At 45.2% G+C, this 21,328-nt stretch overlaps 2 protein-coding genes across 4 annotated transcripts in view; both read right to left on the bottom strand.

Moving 5' to 3' along the window:
* Window positions 1-2,132: 2,132 nt before the first annotated feature.
* VDAC3 (voltage dependent anion channel 3) lies at window positions 2,133-16,257 on the bottom strand. Of its 3 annotated transcripts, none has more exons than XM_040243248.1 (10): window positions 13,994-16,257; window positions 11,505-11,573; window positions 10,594-10,643; window positions 9,625-9,627; window positions 7,824-7,976; window positions 6,924-6,976; window positions 5,596-5,823; window positions 4,257-4,407; window positions 3,083-3,140; window positions 2,133-2,659 (listed from the first exon to the last, which is right to left on the bottom strand). In XM_040243248.1, exons 2-10 carry the CDS (start codon window positions 11,569-11,571, stop codon window positions 2,568-2,570), a joined length of 855 nt encoding a protein of 284 aa, XP_040099182.1. In that variant the 5' UTR covers window positions 11,572-11,573; window positions 13,994-16,257; the 3' UTR covers window positions 2,133-2,567. The 3 variants fall into 3 exon arrangements, with proteins under 3 accessions (XP_040099182.1, XP_040099183.1, XP_040099184.1); XM_040243249.1 differs by lacking the exon at window positions 13,994-16,257 and adding an exon at window positions 13,376-13,394; XM_040243250.1 differs by lacking the exon at window positions 9,625-9,627.
* Window positions 9,643-21,328, bottom strand: part of POLB (DNA polymerase beta) — a 34,703-nt gene continuing 23,017 nt past the window's right edge. The window contains exon 13 of the mRNA XM_040243251.1: window positions 9,643-10,428. Coding sequence (XP_040099185.1) covers window positions 10,409-10,428 — 20 coding nt within the window. The 3' untranslated portion in view covers window positions 9,643-10,408. The remainder of the gene's footprint in view (window positions 10,429-21,328) is intronic.

Raw genomic sequence — 21,328 nt, 5'->3', positions numbered from 1 at the left:
GGTGAGCATCTCAGCACCAGCGCACTGCGGAGGCTCCCTCTCCTGGGCCACTGCACTCCAGATGCCTGCAGTCACTATAAGGGGCCAGCACAGGGCCTGGCACGGAAGCTCAAACGTGCTCTCCTTTCTGCTACGACTGTCGTGACGGCGTTACTCAGATCACAGCCCAGCAGCTGTACAATCCAACGGAGCTGCGGAATAAAGGCTGAACTCCACAATCTTCTGTTCATGTCTGGGTTACCGTATTGACACAAAGACTTGCTCTTCGGCTCTACAAGAAGAAATCACTTAAAAAAAACACGCAAGGAAGGGAAAAAACACTGACCTGCAGCAACCTTCCCACCTACCTCAGGCCGTAAATACAACTACCCTCGTCAGACAAGTTAATGTAAGTGCATGAGGAGCATCTCCTCGGCGGTTTTCTGCGTCTCCGCGGACCCCAGCATTTCCATCCCCTGCCCTTACAACCGCCCGGCTGAAGAGATGCCCACAGTGACAGCCTCTAACCCCAGGAACCACCAGGGCGGCCCAGCCAGCCCAGCTCAGCGTCCCATCCACGCTCAGGTTGCAGAGTTCTCCCTGAAAGACACAGGCGTCCCCTACACAGAATGAATTCGTCGTTTACCCCCTCATCCCTTCTCCTTTTCTGTTATAATCTCCTGAGGGCGGTTCAACCCAGAGAGACAATGAGAAAATAAAACTTGATCGTGTGGCTGGTATCACAGATGATACCTGACATTAGAAGTGGTGGCTGGAATTGGGATTCTCGTAGAGAACCTGTGGTGGTGGCAGGGAAGTGCCTTGCAGCACTGACATTTTCCAAAAGCCGTCGTGTCCAGTTGTTCTTCAGATGACTGACTTGGAAAGTGAGAAATCTGAACAGGCCAACCGGAGAATTATAAAGTATCAGTGGACCCATGAAAACAGCTCCATCTCACTGGCCATTAGGGAAATACTGTTAAGACATTTTTCCTCTAAAAGTGGTAAAAAATCTTTAAGTCTGTTAACATTCAGCATTTTTGCAGATGCAGGGGAATAGGCACCCTGACCACCACTGGTAGAAACACAGGTTGGCACCGGATTTCTAAAGGATGACTTTGCACTACAGACCGAATGTGCACAGTACCTACGACTCAGCAGCTAACTGCCAGACACTGACCCTGTGGACTTGCACTAAAACAGCAGCCACAGTTGTGCACGTGGCTGTGCGATTTTATAAGAAAAAGAATTAAAGACAGCCCTTCCGCTTGACCTACTTCATGCTGCCCAATGGGGTCGTGTGGACATACACCATCTTCATTGCCACAGAAGGCTCCACTGGGCAGCGTGCCCTGGGGCCACTCACGGCGTGGACAGAGGTACTCAGTGCAGCACCGTCTGCACAGCAAACTGAGTACAGGAAAGGGGGGAGTAAATGAGCACTACAGATTCAGAAGCGAAAAACCGAAAATACGAGGCGCAGCTACAGATGGAAAAACTGCCTTGTTAACTTGAGCAGTGTGCTACAAGACAAGACACGCGTGTTCACATTTTATAGACACTGACGTCGTCACTAAAGACACTGGGCAGCATCCACAAGGATGCACGTCACACTGTTGGTGACAGTGGGAGGGGCTGGAGGGCGGAATGGCAGGGTCCACCTTTACTTGCAGCTACACTGACTGAATCTGCTGCAACCAGCAGAGTGTGAAAAGCTTTTTTTTTTCCTCTGGAATTCTACTTTTAGAAAGACAGTTTACCAGTAAGCCCTGAAGATATCAGTCTCCTCATTCCTCTTGTAAACTGCTATTTCCATCCTCTGGGCATCAGTTTTCTAGATCAAAAGCCATGTCCCCAGGCCTCGCCCTGGCAGCATTTCCCCGCTGTCCCCTCGCCATCCACTGACACTCTCGCTCCTCCCCAGGGACTTTACAGAACTACCAGGAGGACAGACTCTCTCACTGCAACCAGCAGCGAGGAGCCCAGCAGGACGAGGCTCGGCCTCACCCAGAGCAGCAGCAGCAGCAGCAGCAGGGAGGCCAACAGAAGTGGCGGCGACGGGCAGGGGCACAGACCCGCTGGGACCAGAGCCCGCCCGTGAGCGGTCCTCACAGCAGAGTCGGTCACAGCAAAGAGGGCCCTGGCAAGTCCAGTCGGTTTCTGTTCCAAATGTGATGGGTTTATTTTACTCTGATGCGAAACCAAAGATTCTACTACCGTACAGAGACCAATATATTACAAGGTCACCAAACAGTGGGGTGGGACACGCAGGACACGATGGACAACTGGAGGGGCGGTCGTCTCCTCTGAGCATGACACTACACCGTCGCTGAGGAACACACTGAAAGTAACACTGCAGAACTGAACTGAAACGTGGCACGAACGTGGCGACTTCCAGGCATGCCTTCAAGCACCTCCCTTAGGAGGGACTCGGTACCTAAGCTTCAGTGTGGGGAGGAGTACAATTCTTTGGAAGAATAAAAAGTTCACACTTTTGAAATTTCACAGAAGAATTTTAAGGCCAAAACATAGTGGGTTCATTTCTCTTCACCTCCAGGGACAAAGCTGATGCTTTATTCAAAACCACATTAAGCTTCTAGTTCAAATCCCAGACCGACCTTGTGCCCTCCTGCATTGAAGTTCTTTCCATCAATTAGAGCTGACAGGGTCAGTTTCACTCCTGAGAAGAAGAAGATCACAATTACTTGTAACGAGCAGCACAATCAGATTTTGTGTTTCCTAGAAACCCTGGGTGGAGTCAGCGGCATGGGTTCAGCTGGCAGAGAGATTACAGCTATTACTAACTTAACACTAGGGATCCATAACCACCTCATCTGTAAAGCAGTCAGGACATACTCTACTTAAAGGAGTTCAGACTTAAGAATAATGAGTGATCAACCAAACTCACAAGCCAGAGGAACCAAGTTATACTTAGAAATACACACACATATTTTTAAACAAAAGCAATGAATCTGTTTTACTTGGAACAACCAAATGTTACACAATTGTCTGAATTTCCCTGAAGTGACTACAGCTTGTCTGTAATTTTCATTATTCCTCACGCACCTTCTCCAAGCCCACTGTTATTCACTCTATTACTCACCTGGTCGAAGAGTCTGAGTGTAACCCAGTCCAATCAGGCTGGCATTGTTTACTTTAGCCTAAGATAAAGAGATCAAACAGAAACAGAAAATCAACCTCGTAATATGCAAGGCCAACACCACCACTCCATGAATCAGATTTCCAAGGCTGAAACACCTTAGGACCAAGCCAGAATTACTGAAACTGAAAGCTAAATTAATAAAAAGATAAATCTTTTAAGAAGTCAGTAGGACTAGTAGGGACAGAGGGGACCTTGAGCATGCAGCATAAAGGCCTCGAGCAGAATGTTAAAACACCATGTGGCCAAACATCCCTCCCTGTGCACCGGATTCCTCTGAGATACCAGTTTTACGACCTCTGACAGGGCTAAGAGAATGAACTCTAGTGACAGAGCGATCTGGGATCAAACCCTGATACTGCCTCTTACTGAATGACCCTGAGCAGTTACCTGACCACTCTAAGTCTCAGCTCCCTTGTCTGTAAAATGGGGGAGGAGGGCAGTATTATTCACCAAACAACAGCAGTTGTGAGGACTACATGAGATAATACATACAAAGTCTTAGCACAGGACCTGAAATTTAAGAGCCCAATTAGCACTGTAACAAGAATTACTAATGGCAATTGGGCTTCCCTAATAGCTCAGTTGGTAAAGAATCCGCCTGCAATGCAGGAGACCCCGGTTCGATTCCTGGGTCGGGAAGATCCCCTGATGAAGGGATAGGCTACCCACCCCAGTATTCTTGGGCTTCCCTTGTGGCTCAGCTGGTAAAGACTCCGCCTGCGATGCGGGAGACCTGGGTTCAATCCCTGGGTTGGGAAGATCTCCTGGAGAAGGGAAAGGCTGCCCACTCCAGTTTTCTTGCCTGGAGAAGTATATGGACTGTATAGTCCTTGGGGTCGCAAAGAATCCGACACAACTGAGACACTTTCACTAACGGCAACAGAAAAAGTGATTGAAACCCAGGAATCTACAGATAAGAAAATTTTGAGGCCAAGAGATAAAATGACTTGAGAAGGTCAGACAACAAATACAGGAGGAACCAGGATTGAAACCCATGTTTCCTGACTTAAGGGAGATGCTCCTCTCACTACACAGTGACCAGCTCCAAGTTAATAAAGAACATGCAAACCAGGACCACATCACAACGTCCACTTGGAACTCAGCACATCCTTACAGAGAGAGAAGTTCTGCAGTCCAGCTTGTACTTAGCAGCGATGCCGAAGCGGGTGTTGTTACTGCCGGCTGTCCATGCGAGGTTTATCGACGTTTCAATCTTCTCATTCACCTTCTGGTAGATCGAGCCTCCGAACTCGGTGCCATCATTCCTGTTTTCATGGCACAAGAAAACCCCCTTAAGTATCTAGTTTGTTACAATATGGAAACAAATTCCAAGACTATCTAAATCAGGGTCTTGTTTTATAACTACAGATTTCAGTAAACTTCTAGCATAAATGACTGTCAAATAAGTTATATAATTTATAACCACGTAATTAAAGCACAGTAACATCTGATTCATTTACGTGGCTCCCCCACATGATATAAATTTCTTAAACAGCATTTGACTAGGCACAAAGGCAGACCCTAAGAAAATATGATCTGTATGTCTCTCAGTTGTTCATAGTACTTAGAAACTTCAAAATAAGAGTTCTACGAAGATTCTATGAAAAAATATATACAGTAGTACAAGTCAATTCTGGATTTCATTCAAAACACAATCCTAGCATAACAAAGCGCCTTCCATGCAACAGCTACCAGGCATGACCCAGGGTATTGTCTCACAGCATCTCAGAGGTCAGCCCCTGAGCTGTGATGGCTTTCCTAATAATACTGTTTCACCAATTCAATGCCTCTGTCTACACCGCTAGTGACTTTAGTCATCGTAAGTGGATTAGAGTGTCGAGTGGACGGCAATCTGCAACACTTCAAAAACACAGAGCTAATCCTTCTCTTTCTGGGACACTGTTAGTGCCCAGTAGGCCAAGACATGAAGTAACAGTTTCAAGTTCAAATTCATGTAACCAACAGGGTGCAGCCTACAGACTTGAACCCAGGACTGCTCTGGTGACCCTGCTACTCCTGAATACAACACAGGTACCTGGGGTCACACCAAGGTACCTGAACACCTCCACAGAATTACACTGGCACTACTCTCTGATCAACCACGGGGTTATTCCTGATCCAAACAGACCTGCTTCCAGAAACTGCCAAGATGAGCAGGGAACCAGAGGAAGCAGCAATACCTCTCCAAAGGACCCCTCTTATCAAAGGGAATCCTTGCCCTCGCTCTCTCCATTCCGGGCTCAGAGACCAGCAGCGAGCACCTGCGCCAAGGGCACCAAGCCCCACGGTGCTCTGCTGACTTCGAGGACAGCACAGCAAGGCCGGGTGTCCACCACGGCCTCACTGCATGCAGGCACCACCCCCGGCCAATCTGCGCACCATGGTCACAGCCACCATCCTTCTGGGCGGCTGCACCGGCACTAAAGGAGGAACTCTGAACTTGGAACACTCACACATGAGTGTGCAGCTGGAAGTCTGCGGCCTTGTAACCCAGGGCGAAATTATTCTGTGACAGTTTGGATTTGGCTGTGTCAAAACTCATCTGATAGCCAGCAAGCCAACCTTCAAAGGCCAACACAGCCCAGCCATAGATGGTTGGTCCTGAAAAATCTATATCAACATTACTGCCAAGACTGAAACAATCCCGTTTATATGAGGCCTTCAATTTCCCACTCTTCTTTCTGTAAAACAAACAAAAACAACATGAGCTTTTACTGCCGTCTAGGAATCTTGAGAGTAAGATCCCTTTTCTCCCCCAATGTAAATGTTATTTTGGTAGAAGGCACAAACAGACTAACAATGTTTCACATGACTTAGCTCTACAAATGTAATTTTGCTAGGATTTGAAATATATATATTGTTTTTTACCTATTCTCTACATTCAGATGATAAGGTATTTCATGATTAACTTCATAAAAGTATAAAAAGGTGCAAGATATTTCAGTACCAAATTAATAACCTGAATGCATATGTATATAGACACACAACCGAATTTCTTTAAATGTTTCCAAATGGTACAAAAGGTAACACCCAACAAAATTTTAGATTATTGACCTGTCACAGAGAGAAATGTACTTTATTTTTTGGTAAGCATGTTTATCTTCCTCAGGTCAGTGTTGTCTCCCTGGACAATGTGGGATAGAAGAGTACACTTCTGAAGGACAATTTTGTGAAAACACAAAATTAGTCCTGAACAGTCCAAGGCGATTGCAGTCAGGCCTCTTATGAGAGCCTTGCCCCGGACAACGCAGGTGTGCGGCAGGAGGGGCGAGCCTGCCGCAGCTCAGCAGGACCGTGCCCACCGAGCGCCTAGCGCCGCTCCTGTAGAGACAGGCAGGCAGGAAACAACAAAATCCTCACTTTTCAGATGAAAACACTGAGCTAGAGAAGCTGGGGGATTTACAAAGGCTAAGAAATCAAGTGAGCAGAACCGCTCTTTACACTGTGCTGCTGCCAGGAGACGACACACTTTTCTAAAGATGTTAACTTCCCAGCAGGACCTCACATCCAAGCATCCTCGGGATAGCTTAAAAACATCTAGTCTCAGACCCTTCTCGCTCCTACATTTTCCCCACAATGTGCCTCTTTGAATTAGATTTACAAGTTCTTGTTCATCTGCCCAGATTTCAAATGAAAACTGCCCCCTGCCTCTGGCGGTCTTCCTCCCCATCTCCTGCACACACAGGTCTCTGCTTGCCTCCCCTTCTGAGCTCCCTCCTCTAAACCTTTCCATCCCTTCAAGAAACAAGACCATTTCAGAAAACGGGGTTGGGATAATTACCCTGTGTTTGGTACAAATATGGTATCAAGAGTCAGTTTCAACCCTTCAGCCAACTGAAAAATAAAGATTTAAATTTAACAATTAGCATTTTTCAATTCTTTTCTTGACTTGAGAAACCAATTCTAAAGTTTTCTCTAACTTATTCGCTAATAAGGAAGTCATTAAAGAAAGACAAACATTAGATTATTTCATAAATTGCCTCTTCTTCCTTTTCCCTGCCCCCACCCCTCTCCCCTCACCCCAAGCTTCACCACGAAACGGGCTAAGACATACAGGTCAGATCCAATTATAATGGCCAGTAATGTAAATTAAGAGTACAAAACAAAATCCCAATGCGACAAAATAATCGTGATACTCTTTTGAAATTAGTATGGTAACTGGACAGTTAACAAACCAACCTAAGTAACTTATTCAGCTATACAGATGCATTATCTATATATAATATGTGCATAGAGACATACCTCAAAAACTAGTGCCCTGAATGTAGCAGGCACTTGACAAGCATCGGCTGAAAGAGTTTCTTTGAAAACATTAAAGAATTTTTAGAAACATTTTTCTGTGGAGTCAGCTTTGCAATGATTACAAAAGCAAAATTAAATCACTGCAAAGAGCTTGGTCTGCTCAGGAGACGCCCAACTATCTAACAGTAAGTAGAACTGGTCAGAACAAAAGATGTCATAATTATGTACTGACCAACAAAATCTTACTTTATAGAAACATAAAACATAACAAATAAGGCCACATGCAGAGAAAAAATACAGCAACCAGACAGTGTGCAAGACTTCGCTCAGATTCTATTTGGACAAAATATATACTGTGCACAAACTGATGACAAAGTCTGTTCATCAGCTCATCCCCAGGATAAGTTCACCCTGCAAATAACTTCCAACACTCTCGTACCTTATTCTCCCAAGAGATTTCTGTCCCAAGAGTATTGTCTGTGTTCCACTTCTGGGTGAAGGTCAGTCCATAGTTACAGATCTTGTATTTGGTCTCTAGGTTGCCTGATGCTTTCCCTGTATCAGTGTAAGCATGACCAGAAGTAGAAAATTCCTGGTAAGAAAAAAATAATTAAAATCAGCTCACCAAATAGAAAATATTCATTCCAGAAAACAGTATTCAATGCAGCAGAAACCAATACAACGGACTTTCTATCACAACCGTACTCTGCAGCAGCTTACTTCCTGCTCTCCTCCTTTCCTTCTGATCTCTAGATATCTTAACCAGTTTTGCAAACTTCACATTACTCCACCTCTCTTACTGATATTTCTGTTCCATATACCCTCTTACTAAAATGGGAATCCCAAACTCTCTTTTAAAAGAAAAATATCTTTACTGAAAATGCCTTTCCTAAAAAGACAAAAACATCGAATCTTAAACATTTACTTCATGACATGAAAAAGACTTGGTTCTCTATCAGACCTTTTGAACTACTAGTTAATTTTAAAGTCTTTAAAAAATCCCCAAACACTGGAAGCTTTAGATACCCTCCTTTTAATAGGGCCAGAACTTTACTGCATTAAAAACATTTTTTAAATTTTCATTGTGGTGAAATACACTTAACATAAATTAACCATTTTTATGTGTACAGTACACTGGTATTAAGTACATTCACACTGTTACAAAAAATGTGTTGCTTTTGCTCACAAAACTATCCGTAAGATTTTCAGATCTGTAAACAATTTCAATATTTGAAAGTATCTCGCCATTTTTCATAACAAAATGGAATGGTGTAAGTTATCCCTCTTCCTCCCTCTCCCCTGTCAAATAGTTACTATGAATGGCTCAAAATAAATCCTCCTCCCTAGGTAGGTGTCCCTCAGTCATATGACAGTAAGCAATTAGAAATACATCTCCTTCTAGGGGGAAGCACACAGTCAGCACCTGTCACTGACAGTCTAGGAACTGTCAAGGAAACCACATTTCTGATTGGCCCTGTTTTTAAAGACCATCTCGGAAATATTGCCAACAGTCACGAAACGCCAGCAACCCTGCCCCAGTTGTCTTACCACCTGCAATATGAATCCTTCCTCCACCAAACGCCCTGCCCCCAAACTCGCGTTCTATAGGCTGATGACACAACTGGGAAACTGTGATCTGTTTATCTACACGGCACAGCAAGTTTTCAAAGAGACTATCACACTGCACACTAAGGGCAAGGCCCTGGCAGAACATGACAAAACGCCAGCCATGTTTTAACGACTCACATCACTTTCTTTTAGTAGATCCAGCTACTGAGTGTTTCATTTTTCACATTTACCTTTTATAAACTTGTAAGTATAGCAAATATAAACCTTAATTTTGGTGCAAACAAGGTAGAAGCGTATTTAGTCTGTATTTCTTCGCCTGAAGCTTTGTCAAAAATCTAAAATACCAGAGCTCCAAATCTCAAACACAAGGCCATAATTTTCCTAAGTTGAGTTCCAGGTTCACAATTACTCCAATTTTTGTTTAATTTCATAATTAGCTCACACAGTGCAAAACATATTTATAACATGCACATTAACATCTACAGTTCTGCTGTAATGCTGGTACGCAACAAAACAATCACGGAAATGGTGCTGTTATAAGTGGCACATCACAAAAAGACCAAGATACGGTCTAGGCAATCTGGAGCAAGGGATGAAATGTTTCCTAAACCAATACTAAAGAACAGAAACAGCCATAAAAACAAAGCACACAAATATACTGTTTTTCTTACCATCTGAATGAATATTCACACACAACAGCAGCATGAAAAGGAGATAAAATTTTAGTTGTTGATTTTCTCAACACAAAACTACCTTGAGCAAATTTGAAATACTAATTAAAATGAGTTTGATTTTTCTGTTTTAATAGACTACATAATAAAATCCCATCTTAGGAGGGTAGTGGCATAAACATTTATTTATAACTAGAAAACCCAGGGAAAGAATAGTGACAAACCAGGATTAGATGAAGTATGAGAAAGCACCATAAATACTCCACATGCTTCTTGCCCTTCTAAATAAATCATTATATCCAGAAATAAGATTTGCATTGGTTTGAATAGGAAAATACCAAAGAAAAAAAGATGCAGCCAATATGGAGAAATCAGAGAATAAGGTGAATATAAATTTGATCTATTTGCTGAAACTTATAAAAGCTCTGGTTAGTGATGCTCTGATAATATGGTGATATATCCTTTATTTCCTAACTTCCAGGAAAAAAGACTTCATGAACATTAATAAAAGTTGACTAACCTTCTGCATGTATTTCTACATTTGTTTCAACTAATCATGATGGGACAGAGACTAAAGTTAGTTCGTTTTTGTAAAAGGGCAACAAAATTTGCATGAACCAAATAAAAAGCAAAGATTTTAGTGTCCACATACATATTCACAAAAGTATAAAAATACAGCATAAAAAATATATACACACACATATGTATACACATGTATTCTGTATTTTCTGAGACTAAGACTCAGCATACTTTTATAACGACAAACAAAGATCTCCCCGCAAATTCAACTTGATTGTCCTTGGGCTCAAGTGGCTGAGTGGCTCTCTGAAATCTGAGAGGAGGACAAAGCTGTAGGGAAGACAGCTTAGCGCCAAAGGTATGCTGTTTCAAGTCACCTGACTAAACAATGATTCTCAAACAGGGTCCTTTAATTGTGCTACATCTATTAGCAGTATATTAAGTACTTACCACTCCACTACATGACTTGGTTCTCAGATCTATTTTGACCATGCCAAATCCTAGAGACACACACACACACACAAAATAAGTGATGTACAAAATGTGACATGCACTCCAGACTTTGCAATTTAGAAATTATGAAAATAGTCCCTAGTACATTTCATATGGAAAATATTCAGTATTCCTGTTAGGTGAGAGTGCCACAAGAAACTCAATTCTAACAGAATTCTAACAAAAATTGGATTGTAACCAAAAATTACAACAAAATGCTAACAAAAATTAAGCGTGATTTTTAAAGCCAAAATAATAAAGACATATTTTAAAAATATAAGTTAAAAAAACCTATGGATGAAAGAAAAATGCACTATTTTAAGAACCAAAATTATTAGAAATTATACATATATACAAGCTTAAAATACATAATTAACATCACTAGTTAATAAAAAAATCAAATGTGTACAGCACAAAAACTTTAAAATTTCAAGACTAAATTTTTAAAACCAAAACTAAATGTCTACTTGGTTTTAAACACTGTATGTTCCTCCAAAGAAGTCAAAAGCTAGGTTTTCACGCTCATGAAAACAGTGCCATTATCTGGAGGAGGAAAAACACATTCCCTGCTTTAACTGTCCCCAGAGCTAACCAAAGGAGGCATATATATTACAGAGTTATACTATTTCACCCCACAGATAATATAAAATATGCAAATATGTGTTTATGTACACAATGGCTTTTAACACTTGTGGCACTCCAGCTCTAAAAAAAGAAGTCTAGTAACCTGCTAATAGTTATCCCCTTAAATCCTGTGAAATAGATTAATGTTGACTTAACCTCATTTTACTGAGCATGGTATCTCCCATATCTTAGGCATTCAGTATGAATGCTTACCCCACAGTGGCCATTTACAATAGCATACTTACCATATCCTTTGTTGAAGACATCTTTGGCAGCCTTTCCTAGGTCACAGTAAGTCGGTGTGTTACACATATCTTATAAAGAAAAATAAGGACAAGGGAATAAATAATATTTAGTACTTATTCACTGTTCAAGTGTTTAGTTCTGTAAGAAGAGATATACAATGTTTCTTGCTTTGCGTCATTAATGCTTAACCCCTAAGGCAAGCAAAGTTCAGAGAGAGCAGGCTGCTCCTTTAAAAAGAGCTTTTCAGAAACCTGGAGAATGAAAGGATGTTTCTCATGAGATTCATGGAGGTCATCTTTCTGATTGCATTTCAAAGAAGAGAAATTTCTTGAAGGCTGAAGCAGATGTTCTGTTAAACTGGACTTTCACTTTTTAAAAGAATGCAAAAATGTACCTTAGTAAAACATGTCTTGAGCAGTTGTAAAGCCAGAGAGCTCTATAAGATGACAAAGTAAATTTTCTGAGGATCTGTAAAGCAGATGCACTTTAACATCTTCAGGGTTAACATTTTTGCCACTCTGAAATGCAGTTCTTAAGAATTACCACACTAATTGAAGAGTATTCATCCAGAATACGCCCTCTCTCAAAACTCTTAAAATACAGTGTTATAATCTAACCTATTAACCAGAGAGAGGATAAATCCTACCTGCAGTAATCTGCTTACCAAAAATCGGTATACACTCTAAAAGTTACAGTCTTCAAAAATGCTAGGTGCTTCACTTCATCTTGCCTGAGGATTCACCCAGCTTCTCTACTGCCAACGTGACCCTCACTTCAAAATTCTGAGGCCAATCAACACTGCTGAATATACCATTCCTTTGCCCTTTCTGCACAACAGGAAATCTCTTCCAGCAGCATCCTCAAAAGTCACGCTGGAGCACCTCAAGCAATCCCATTAGCCCCACTGTGCATGCTAAGTTGCCAGGCTCCTCTGTCTGTGGGATTCTCTAGGCAAGAGTACTGGAGTGGGTTGCCATTTCCTCCAGGGGATCTTCCCCACCCAGGGACTGACCCGGCCTCTCCTGCGTTTCCTGTCTTGCCAGGTGGATTCTTTACCAATGAGCCACCTGGGAAGCCCCTGTTAACCCTATTACTACCCCCAGTAAAATCCAGAGCAGCAGCGAGCCCTTGCAATTTCTACGCCTCAACCACCTCAACCACCTACACGTTCAAACCTATTTATTTCTATTTAGCGGAGCTCTTAGCCTGGCCTCCTGCTAGTAAGTTTCTGCCTATTCCACCACACCTGAACACAACACACACTTTATGGTGCACTTCTTCACTGTGAATTCATTTAAAATGTGTTCCTTAACCTAAACCTGTCCAATATGACAGACATTAGGATAAGAGTTTAAGAATATATATCAAGTGGAAAGAGTTAAGATGAGAATATATATAAAGTGGAAAGAGTAAAGATGAAGATAAATGTACTGAGTCATACCATAATAAAACTTTGTTCTAGGCCACAAGGTGTCCAAGTTCCTTTCCAGAGCAATTAGTTTACAACACAAGTCCTTTGTGTCCCAACCATCAAACTGAGACCTTTTACACACTGCCAACTGCAATCTGATATTACTCTTTATGATCACAAACGACGGTGGTACCTGTTGAAATTCTGCCTGAAGCCCATAACTTGAGAGGTGAAGTATAAAAACCAGGCCTACGGTACTCAAATATTAAAAACGTTAAAGCTTTACTGTGCTCTTTAAAAAAAAAAAAAAAAGGAAAGATACACTTAAGTGTTTGGAAACCTCCATCTAGGGACCCATTACAGTCTTTTAGAATTTTGCTTCTTTTTCAAAAGCACTTGCTAGACACTCTGCAAAAGTCGTGTTGGGGGAGTGGGGGGTGGGGGTGGGGGTCGTCTGAACTCAACTGTGCCCAGTTCAAGCTTTCTTTTCCAGGCCCACGATCCCGATGGGAAATGCACTGCTGGTATGAGCAAGCAAAAACTCGAGAAGCCCCAGACACATCACGTTCCAACACATTGCCGCGGCTCTGCCGATTCACTCTTCCGTGGACGTGCACGGCGCCCCCGGGCTGCGGGAGCCGCAGGCGGGGGCGAGGAGCGAGGGGAGGTGCCGGGGTCGGGGGTGGGGGAGCGGTGGCTACAACAGCATCACCGTGGGGACAGCCAGCTCGCCTCGCCCCCCTCAGCTGGACGTCCAGCACCCTCCCCTCAGGGGAAGGGAGCAGAGGGGCCCCCTGATGCTGGATGCCGAGGCCGGAGAGGAAGCCGGGGCTCGGGGATTCCCGGACCCGCCTTCCCTCGAAGCCAGCCTCCCGGGGACCGGCCCGGCCGAGGCGCAGGTGGCGGCGCGGCCCGCCCGTCCCCGGAGGGGCCGGTTCCCGCTGCCCCCGCCCGCGGGCCCGCGCCCCGTTCGGCGGCCCTGCCTCCGTTAGCCGCCTCCCGCGGGTCCCTGCCAGACGGCCGCCCGCCCGGCCGGCCCCCGCCCGGCCGCCAGCCTGCGGCCCTGGATCGCCTCACCTCCGACCGGAGGGCCCGTCCGCTCCGCTAGGAGGGGCCTGTCCGCTCCGCCAGGGCACCGCTGAAGGTCTTCTTCGGACCAACGCCGTCCGCGCCTGCGCGGCCCCACGCCCGCGGCGCCTGCGCGCCCCGAGCCCCGAACCCCGCGCCGCGGCTGCGCCGGAGAGTCGCGCCGGGGGCGCGCGCCGCGAGCCCGAGGCGGCCCAACACCTCCAACTGTCCGAGTGCGCGCGCGCGCCGTGGAGGGCGGTGCGCGGGGGCAGACGGGATGGACGTGGGCGCGCAGGCGCAGGGCCCGCGCCTTTATCCCCTGAGGGGCTGCTCTCGCGAGAAGGCGCGGAGCCCACTGGCGACCCTTGCCCGCGGAGGGGTCGCCCCCTGCCGCGTTTTTCTCCGGCGGACGCTTGACAGACCTGTGAGGGGATTCCGTCTCAGAGTGACTGAAATTCAAGAATGTGGCCCTTAGGTCACCTCATCTTAACGATGGGAAACATAGGTCCCCAAGGGGTAAGTGGCATGACTTAAAGATGTAATCCAGAGGGAGAGAGGAGGTGAATGAGGGACAGCTCTCTTTTAGAGAAGAATTCCGACTCATAAACGTACGAGAAATTACAAAATCCCCAATTTGGAGCCACCAAGAACTGGGTCACGCAGAACTCATCAGTAGATGCTGGACGGTTGAGGATATTCGTTCAGTTCCAAACTATTATCCCACAGATGACTTAGCGAAAAGAAAAGGGTAACCTTCACATCAAACGCGTCGCCTAGACCGAGTGATGGAACTGCGCAGCGCCGGGGGTGGTACAGACTGACGTCTTGTGTGAGAATGACTCGCCCAAGAAGTGCTTTCTCTCCGTTCCAGAGGAAACAGACAAATCCAGTTGAGGGACATTTCTGCAAAACAACCACCTGGTCTCTTCTAAAAACGCGAACTTCATGAACTGTTAAGACTAGCCAAGTGTTCTAGATTAAAGGAGACAAAAGAAAGATATGACCCTGAGAATCAAGTAATCCTAAACTGCACCCTGGATCAAAAAACAAAAAGCAGCTATTGAGGGTCATTATTGGAACAATTGAGAAAATTTGAATGTCGACTGTATTAGTATTGCAACAATGTTAAATTTCCTGAGGGTAATGATTATATCTTGATTATACAGAAATGGGGACTTTGCTGGTGGCTCAGCGTTAAAGAATCCTTGTGCAATACAGAAGATACAGAGATGCGGGTTCAATGCCTGGGTCAGGAAGATCCCCTGGAGGAGGGTACCGGCAACCCATCTACGGAGGATCCTGATGGGCTGTAGTCCATGGGGTTGCAAAGAGTCGGATGCGACAGAACTTGCATGCTAACACGCATGTATGGATAAATGGCCTGTTTTTTAGGAGATTAAGTTATTCATAAGTGACATAGCAGGTATCTGCAACAAACTCTCAAATGGTCAGGAAAAAAACATTCAAAATGTTAACAATTGGTGTATCTAGGTGGAGGATCTATGGATCTTCATTGCATTATTCTTGAATCTTTCTTGTAAGTCTGAAATTATTTTTCAAGATAAAAAGAAAAAAAGAAAACCCCACAAAGTCTTTGATACTCAGAACATAATACCAGGTTGCTTCTTGAAACCAGAGCCAAAGATGATTTCCCTGCTGTGTTTAAGCATTTCAGGCTAAGAAAAGATAAGTAAGACGCTTGCTCCCAAAGGCCTCATAATGTGAGACTTGGAAAATGAGGCCAAAAATGATCAATGTCATTGGCAAAGCAATATAAGTTTAGTGGGCTAAATAAAATGAGTTTTGGAGTCAAAAGATGCTGGGTTGGCACCTCAGACCTGCCAACCCTGTGGTTGTTGGCGAACAACTCTACGTCTCTGTTTCGACATCTGTGAGACAGAACCAAATAAGGTCTACTTCAGAGGATTGTGCTGCTGCTGCTGCTAAGTCGCTTCAGTCGTGTCCGACTCTGCGACCCCATAGACAGCAGCCAACCAGTCTCCCCCATATCTGGGACTGTAGTCGATAGTAAAGATGGTGATGTATCCAGAGTACACAGTGATCCACCTGGCACATGGAAAATGTTCATTAGTTAATAACACAGATGAAAATTCATATGCTATAGGCGATGAAAAGCCATGCAAGCCAACTTAGATTTATTCACATCCAGATGAATATTAAAATTACAACTCCAACCTGCACTTTGGCACAGACCTGGCCTTTGTCAGGCCCAGCAGGTCATTAAAGTCTATAAAAACCACTCCCAACAGGAAGTTGGCAACATTCCTTCCTTGAGCTTCTTCATCCAAAATCTTTCCTTCTGAAGGGACCTGATAATACCAGTCCCAGTTCACACACAGAGGACCTCCCCTCTCTCCCAACATGCAGGAAGGCGGTAAAAGAAATTGTTCTGGACAACAGCAGCTGCAGAGGGAATCATTCCTTTGTTTCCCATCACTCTGACCCTGCTGGCTTAGCAGGATCCACAGTTACTCTCAACATTCACATTAAGCCTCTGGCCTCGGCCACCTTCAAACTACAGCTAGTTCTCACACCCTGCCCACCCACACTGGGTTCTGAATCTTGGGAGGCATAGAAAGGACTTTCTCAGTTCAAATCCTAATCACCTGGCATCCTTTTCCTATAAAATGTCTAGAACCAGAATTTTAGGGCAGGGAAGGTACTTTAGATTCCTTCTTTTGTGGGACATTTGCTAAGTGCTTACTACGTACAGGGCACCATGCTCAGAACTGACGGATGAGCACAAACCCGGAAGCGTCTATTCTGTGTGTGTCCAGAGGCCCTGGTGAGCAGGTTTCCAACACAGGTCACCTGCTCTAGTCAAGATAACCTGCTCTGTCTGCCTTCATTACCTTTGTGAGAGAAAATCTCAAAGGGTTAGTATAGTTTTACTCCCAAAAATGAAAGAAAAAAAAAAAAACAAAAAATGGAGAAAGGAAACCCTACAGTGAAGATTTGGTATCTCAATTGCCCTAAGTGTAAGGAAAATTAAGATCCTGAAGCCAGCAACGTTATTTAATTCTGTTTCTTTAAAGAAAAGGGGCCCACTTGTTTGTTTTCAATTCAGTCACTCAGTCGTGTCCAACTCTTTGTGACCCCATGGAATGCAGCATGCCAGCCTTCGCCTGTCCATCACCAATGCCCGGAGCTTGCTCAAACTCATGTCCATTGCATTGGTGATGCCATCCAACCATCTCATCCTCTGTCATCCCCTTCTCCTCCCACCTTCAATCTTTCTCAGCATCAAGAAAGCATTGATCTTTTCCAGTGAGTCAGTTCTTCGCATCAGGTGGCCAAGGTATTAGAGTTTCGGCTTCAGCATCGGTGCTTCCAATGAATATTCAGGACTGATTTCCTTTAGGATGGACTGGTTGGATCTTCTTGCAGTCCAGGGGACTTATCAAGAGTCCTCTCCAACACCACAGTTCAGAAACTTTCAAAGACTCCAGAATTGTGATGAAGGGTGAGGACCCCTTGGCATCTTTGAAGAGGAGATACTAGCCCTGTCCGTGAGCCTCCTCTAGGGGGCAGCAGATCTCGGGGCCCTGGAGGTGAAAGCCCCTCACTGTGCCAGGGATGGGTCAGGTGAAGGAGAGGAATGGCTTCCAAGGCACAGAGACAGAGAGCCAAGACTATGTTGTTATATGTTCAGGGTGTATGTGGTACCCTTAATCTCCAGGTCTGACAACTTGCCTCAAGGCAATAGACTTGTGCAGAGGTTCATCTTGAGTAGCTTGAATGAATTACAGCAGCAGGAAATTAAAAACCAATTGATGCTTTTGAACTGTGGTGTTGGAGAAGACTCTTGAGAGTCCCTTGGACTGCAAGGAGATCCAACCAGTCCATTCTAAAGGAAATCAGTCCTGAATATTCATTGGAAGGGCTGATGCTGAAGCTGAAACTCCAATACTTGGCCACCTGATGCAAAGAACTGACTCATTGGAAAAGACTCTGAAGCTGGGAAAGATTGAAGACAGGAGAAGGGGATGACAGAGGATGGGATGGTTGGATGGCATCACCAACTCGATGGCAATGAGTTTGAGAAAGCTCTGGGAGCTGGTGACGGACAGGGAAGCCTGGCGTGCTATACTGTAGTCCATGGGGTCACAAAGAGGTGGACATGACTGAGCGACTGAACTGAACTGAGTTGAATGGCTGACACTTAGAGGATTCATTAAATTGTAATACACTCATATTTTTGGATATGGTTCAACCATGTGTTCTGCTAGTATCTGGTAATCTGAGGGAAAGGCCCAGTTTAAAAAAAGTGTGGTTAGGGGGACGAAAGTTTAAGGACAGTGTAACTCCTTGCGTGTGTGTGTGTATACATGTGTTACAATTTTACTTAAAGAAAAAGCAAGGTCTCCTTCACTGCAGGTGGTTTCTTTACCATCTGAGCCACCAGGGAAGCCCCATAGACGTGGACATTGGCAATGGCTTAACTCTGGACCGGTGATAGATTGATAATACATACATTATATATTAACTAAATAGTTGCTGTATATGTGTGTGTGTGTGTGTGTGTGTGTGTGTGTGTGTGTGTGTGTGTGTATGTATGTATGTGCATAGAAGAAATGTTGGGAAAATGTGTCCAAAATCTGACAGTGACTCTCTCTGCTGGGTCAGAGTATACGTGATTTTTATTTTCTTCACACTTTTCTGTATTTTCCAAAATTTCTAAAATTTGGAAATGTGTTTGTTATAATTAGAAAAGTTAAACTGACTTTCACAAGGTGGGGAAGTACCTAGGTTCACGAGAAGGGGACAGCTGTGCCCTGGGGAATTTCCACCCAAAACTGGGAACTGCAGCTGACCCACTCCAGTACTCTTGCCTGGGAAATCCTATGGATGGAGGAGCCTCGTAGGCTGCAGTCCATGGGGTCACTAAGAGTCGGACACGACTGAGCGACTTCACTTTCACCTTTCACTTTCATGCATTGGAGAAGGAAATGGCAACCCACTCCAGTGTTCTTGCCTGGAAAATCCCAGGGACAGGGGAGCCTGGTGGGCTGCCATCTCTGGGGTCGCACAGAGTCGAACACGACTGAAGTGACTTAGCAGGAGCAGCAGCAGCAGTAGCTGAGATCAGTCCCTGGAATTCACGTTGGGCCTTCTGGGCGCTCATGTCACTCTTGACCACAAGGGGGCACAAAGAAATGAGGTAAAGAAAAGCTGACCCTGCAGGTGAGTGCTGCAGATGGGAGTCAGGGTGATGAGCCGAGCCCTTCCCTTGCCCCCAGAGCCTCATCCAAGCTTTCCATACGATTGTGAATACAGTTATGGGGCTTCCCTACCCAAGTTAGAGTCCAAGTTGAACGTCAAAAGGGCAGGAAATATTTACAAATTGTTTTTATGAGGAAACCAATTTTGTCAACGTTCCACTTGTGGATTTGGGTACAGCCTGGCTTACACAACCTGGAAATTAGCTCATCTTAACCACTTGCTAGTAAAGCACTATGATCACTTTACACAAAGGATAAGTTAAGAAAAAGGAGGGTGACATATTCCTATGTAACCTGAAAATAGAAAGAAGCAGTGTCCCTTTGGTGAATATATAGCTATGTTTCAGGGAACTTGATGTTTGGAGAATGGCCTTTGGTTAGTGAACTGTGGAGTGTGGTGTGCAGGAAGGAATAAACTTGGGAACCAGAACATTTGCGTTAAATCAGAGGTCTGCAACTCACTAGCTGTGTAAGCTTCGGCAAGTTACCTGACCTCTCTGAGCCTCGGTGTCTTCATCTTTAAAATGGAGATTCCCCAGAAATAAACTATCTGGATGAGGCCCGCCCAAGGGGCCCCACCACATGGCTTTCTGTGGTCAAAGTTCTGAGGAGGCTTGGACCACTCCCAGGGTTCACCTCAGACAGGAGACAGATCACACCCAGTGAGTCACATACAACACAACTCCCAGGTCGACAGAAAAGCCAGATGCAGACTCACCGTGAAGGGGTGCAGAGTCTGGACCTTGGGAAGGGATTCTACTACTTGGGATCTCTGGAGAGCACCCCAGGGAGGGTCAAGGCCCACAGCCTCTCCCCTCCAGTGGGTACTCTGTGTGCAGAGCTCAGGACAGCTTTACTGAGGTGTAATTGACACGAAACTATGTAAGTTTCAGGTGTACAGTGTGGCGGTGTGACACATCCAGGTTAAGGGAGGAGGCCTTTCACCCCCCGATAGTTATCATTTTGTTAATATGTGAGAGCACTGATGCTCTGCTTTCACAGGAACTTTCCAGTTCACAGCACAGAACTGTTAACTGTAGTCACCAGAGCTGTTCTTTTTTAAAATTTGCTTCTTTAGAATTGGGACTCCAGGCAGGTCTGGGGTCTCCTAATATTGTGGGACTCACCCGCCGCCTTTGAGGAGGAAGAATCAGATCCCAGTTAGGGTGCAGACCCCATCTCGTCCGCAGGCTGGTTGGATTCCCCTTTGTGTGCTCCTCCCCTGAAACAGGCGACGGGGTGTGTGGGGGGGCCACTGCTCAGGTCCACTCTGTCCTGCAAAGTCATACACGGTGGGTGGGGGGCTCGGTTCTACACTCTCCCTTCACAACCCTCTGGCCTCCTGCTTACAGCTGCCACAGAAAGACCCTGCACTGGTCACAACCCCCCCAGCCCCACCCTGCAGGGTGGAGGCCGCTTCTTGGCCTGGAGGGCTGGTCATCAGGCTATGAGGCCACCAGGCTCTGACGGCACAGGGGAGAAGAGGAGGAGTAAGTGGGTGAGTTAAAGGGGTGCAGAAGGATGTGACAGAGAGAGTGCAGAGCAAGGAGGAGGAAGAGAAAGACTCAAATGATGAAACCATGAGCGGTGACGGCGTAGAAGACAAGCTGAAGAGAAGAATGGAAGCTGGTCTCCACTCAGTTCTTTAGGTGTCTGTCCTCCTCCCTGCGGTGTCTTTACTATTAAATTACAGTCAGTACAGTGAATAAAGGGCTTCCCAGCTGGTTCAGTAGGAAACAATCTGTCTCCCAGGCAGAACACTGCAGTTTGATCACTGGGTCAGGAAGATGCCCTGGAGAAGGGCATGGCAGCCCACTCCAGTATTCTTGCCTGGAGCGTCCCATGGACAGAGGAGCCTGGCGGGCTACAGTCCACAGTGTCGCAAACAGTTGACAACTACTTAGCGAACTAAACAGCAACAATGAGAATAAAGCAAAGTGGACTGTGCAAAAGGGCCTTGCCGTAACAAAGGGGGTGAAAGGACCTTGTGATCCACTCTAGAACACAGGTGCATTTCAGTTGAAAAGGAAACCACCCAAGTCTCCTACACTGATGAGTGCAGACGGTTGAAAGTATGCCAGAAACCCTAACAGCCCACCTC

Source organism: Oryx dammah, unplaced genomic scaffold (genome assembly GCF_014754425.2).
Source record: "Oryx dammah isolate SB20612 unplaced genomic scaffold, SCBI_Odam_1.1 HiC_scaffold_7, whole genome shotgun sequence".
Taxonomy (NCBI): domain Eukaryota; kingdom Metazoa; phylum Chordata; class Mammalia; order Artiodactyla; family Bovidae; genus Oryx; species Oryx dammah.
Note: the sequence above shows the minus strand (reverse complement) of the source record. Positions and strands in the feature narration are given on the sequence as shown.

What these genes read in the sequence shown, in the direction of transcription:
- VDAC3 (XM_040243248.1), bottom strand. Translation starts at nt 11,571, where the DNA reads ATGTGTAACACACCGACTTACTGTGACCTAGGAAAGGCTGCCAAAGAT. An exon ending in ATATTTGTACCAAACACAGG is followed by an intron (nt 5,824 to 6,923) that starts GTAATTATCCCA and finishes TTTGTTTTACAG; the next exon opens with AAAGAAGAGTGGGAAATTGA. An exon ending in CACTCAGACTCTTCGACCAG is followed by an intron (nt 2,660 to 3,082) that starts GTGAGTAATAGA and finishes TCTTCTTCTCAG; the next exon opens with GAGTGAAACTGACCCTGTCA.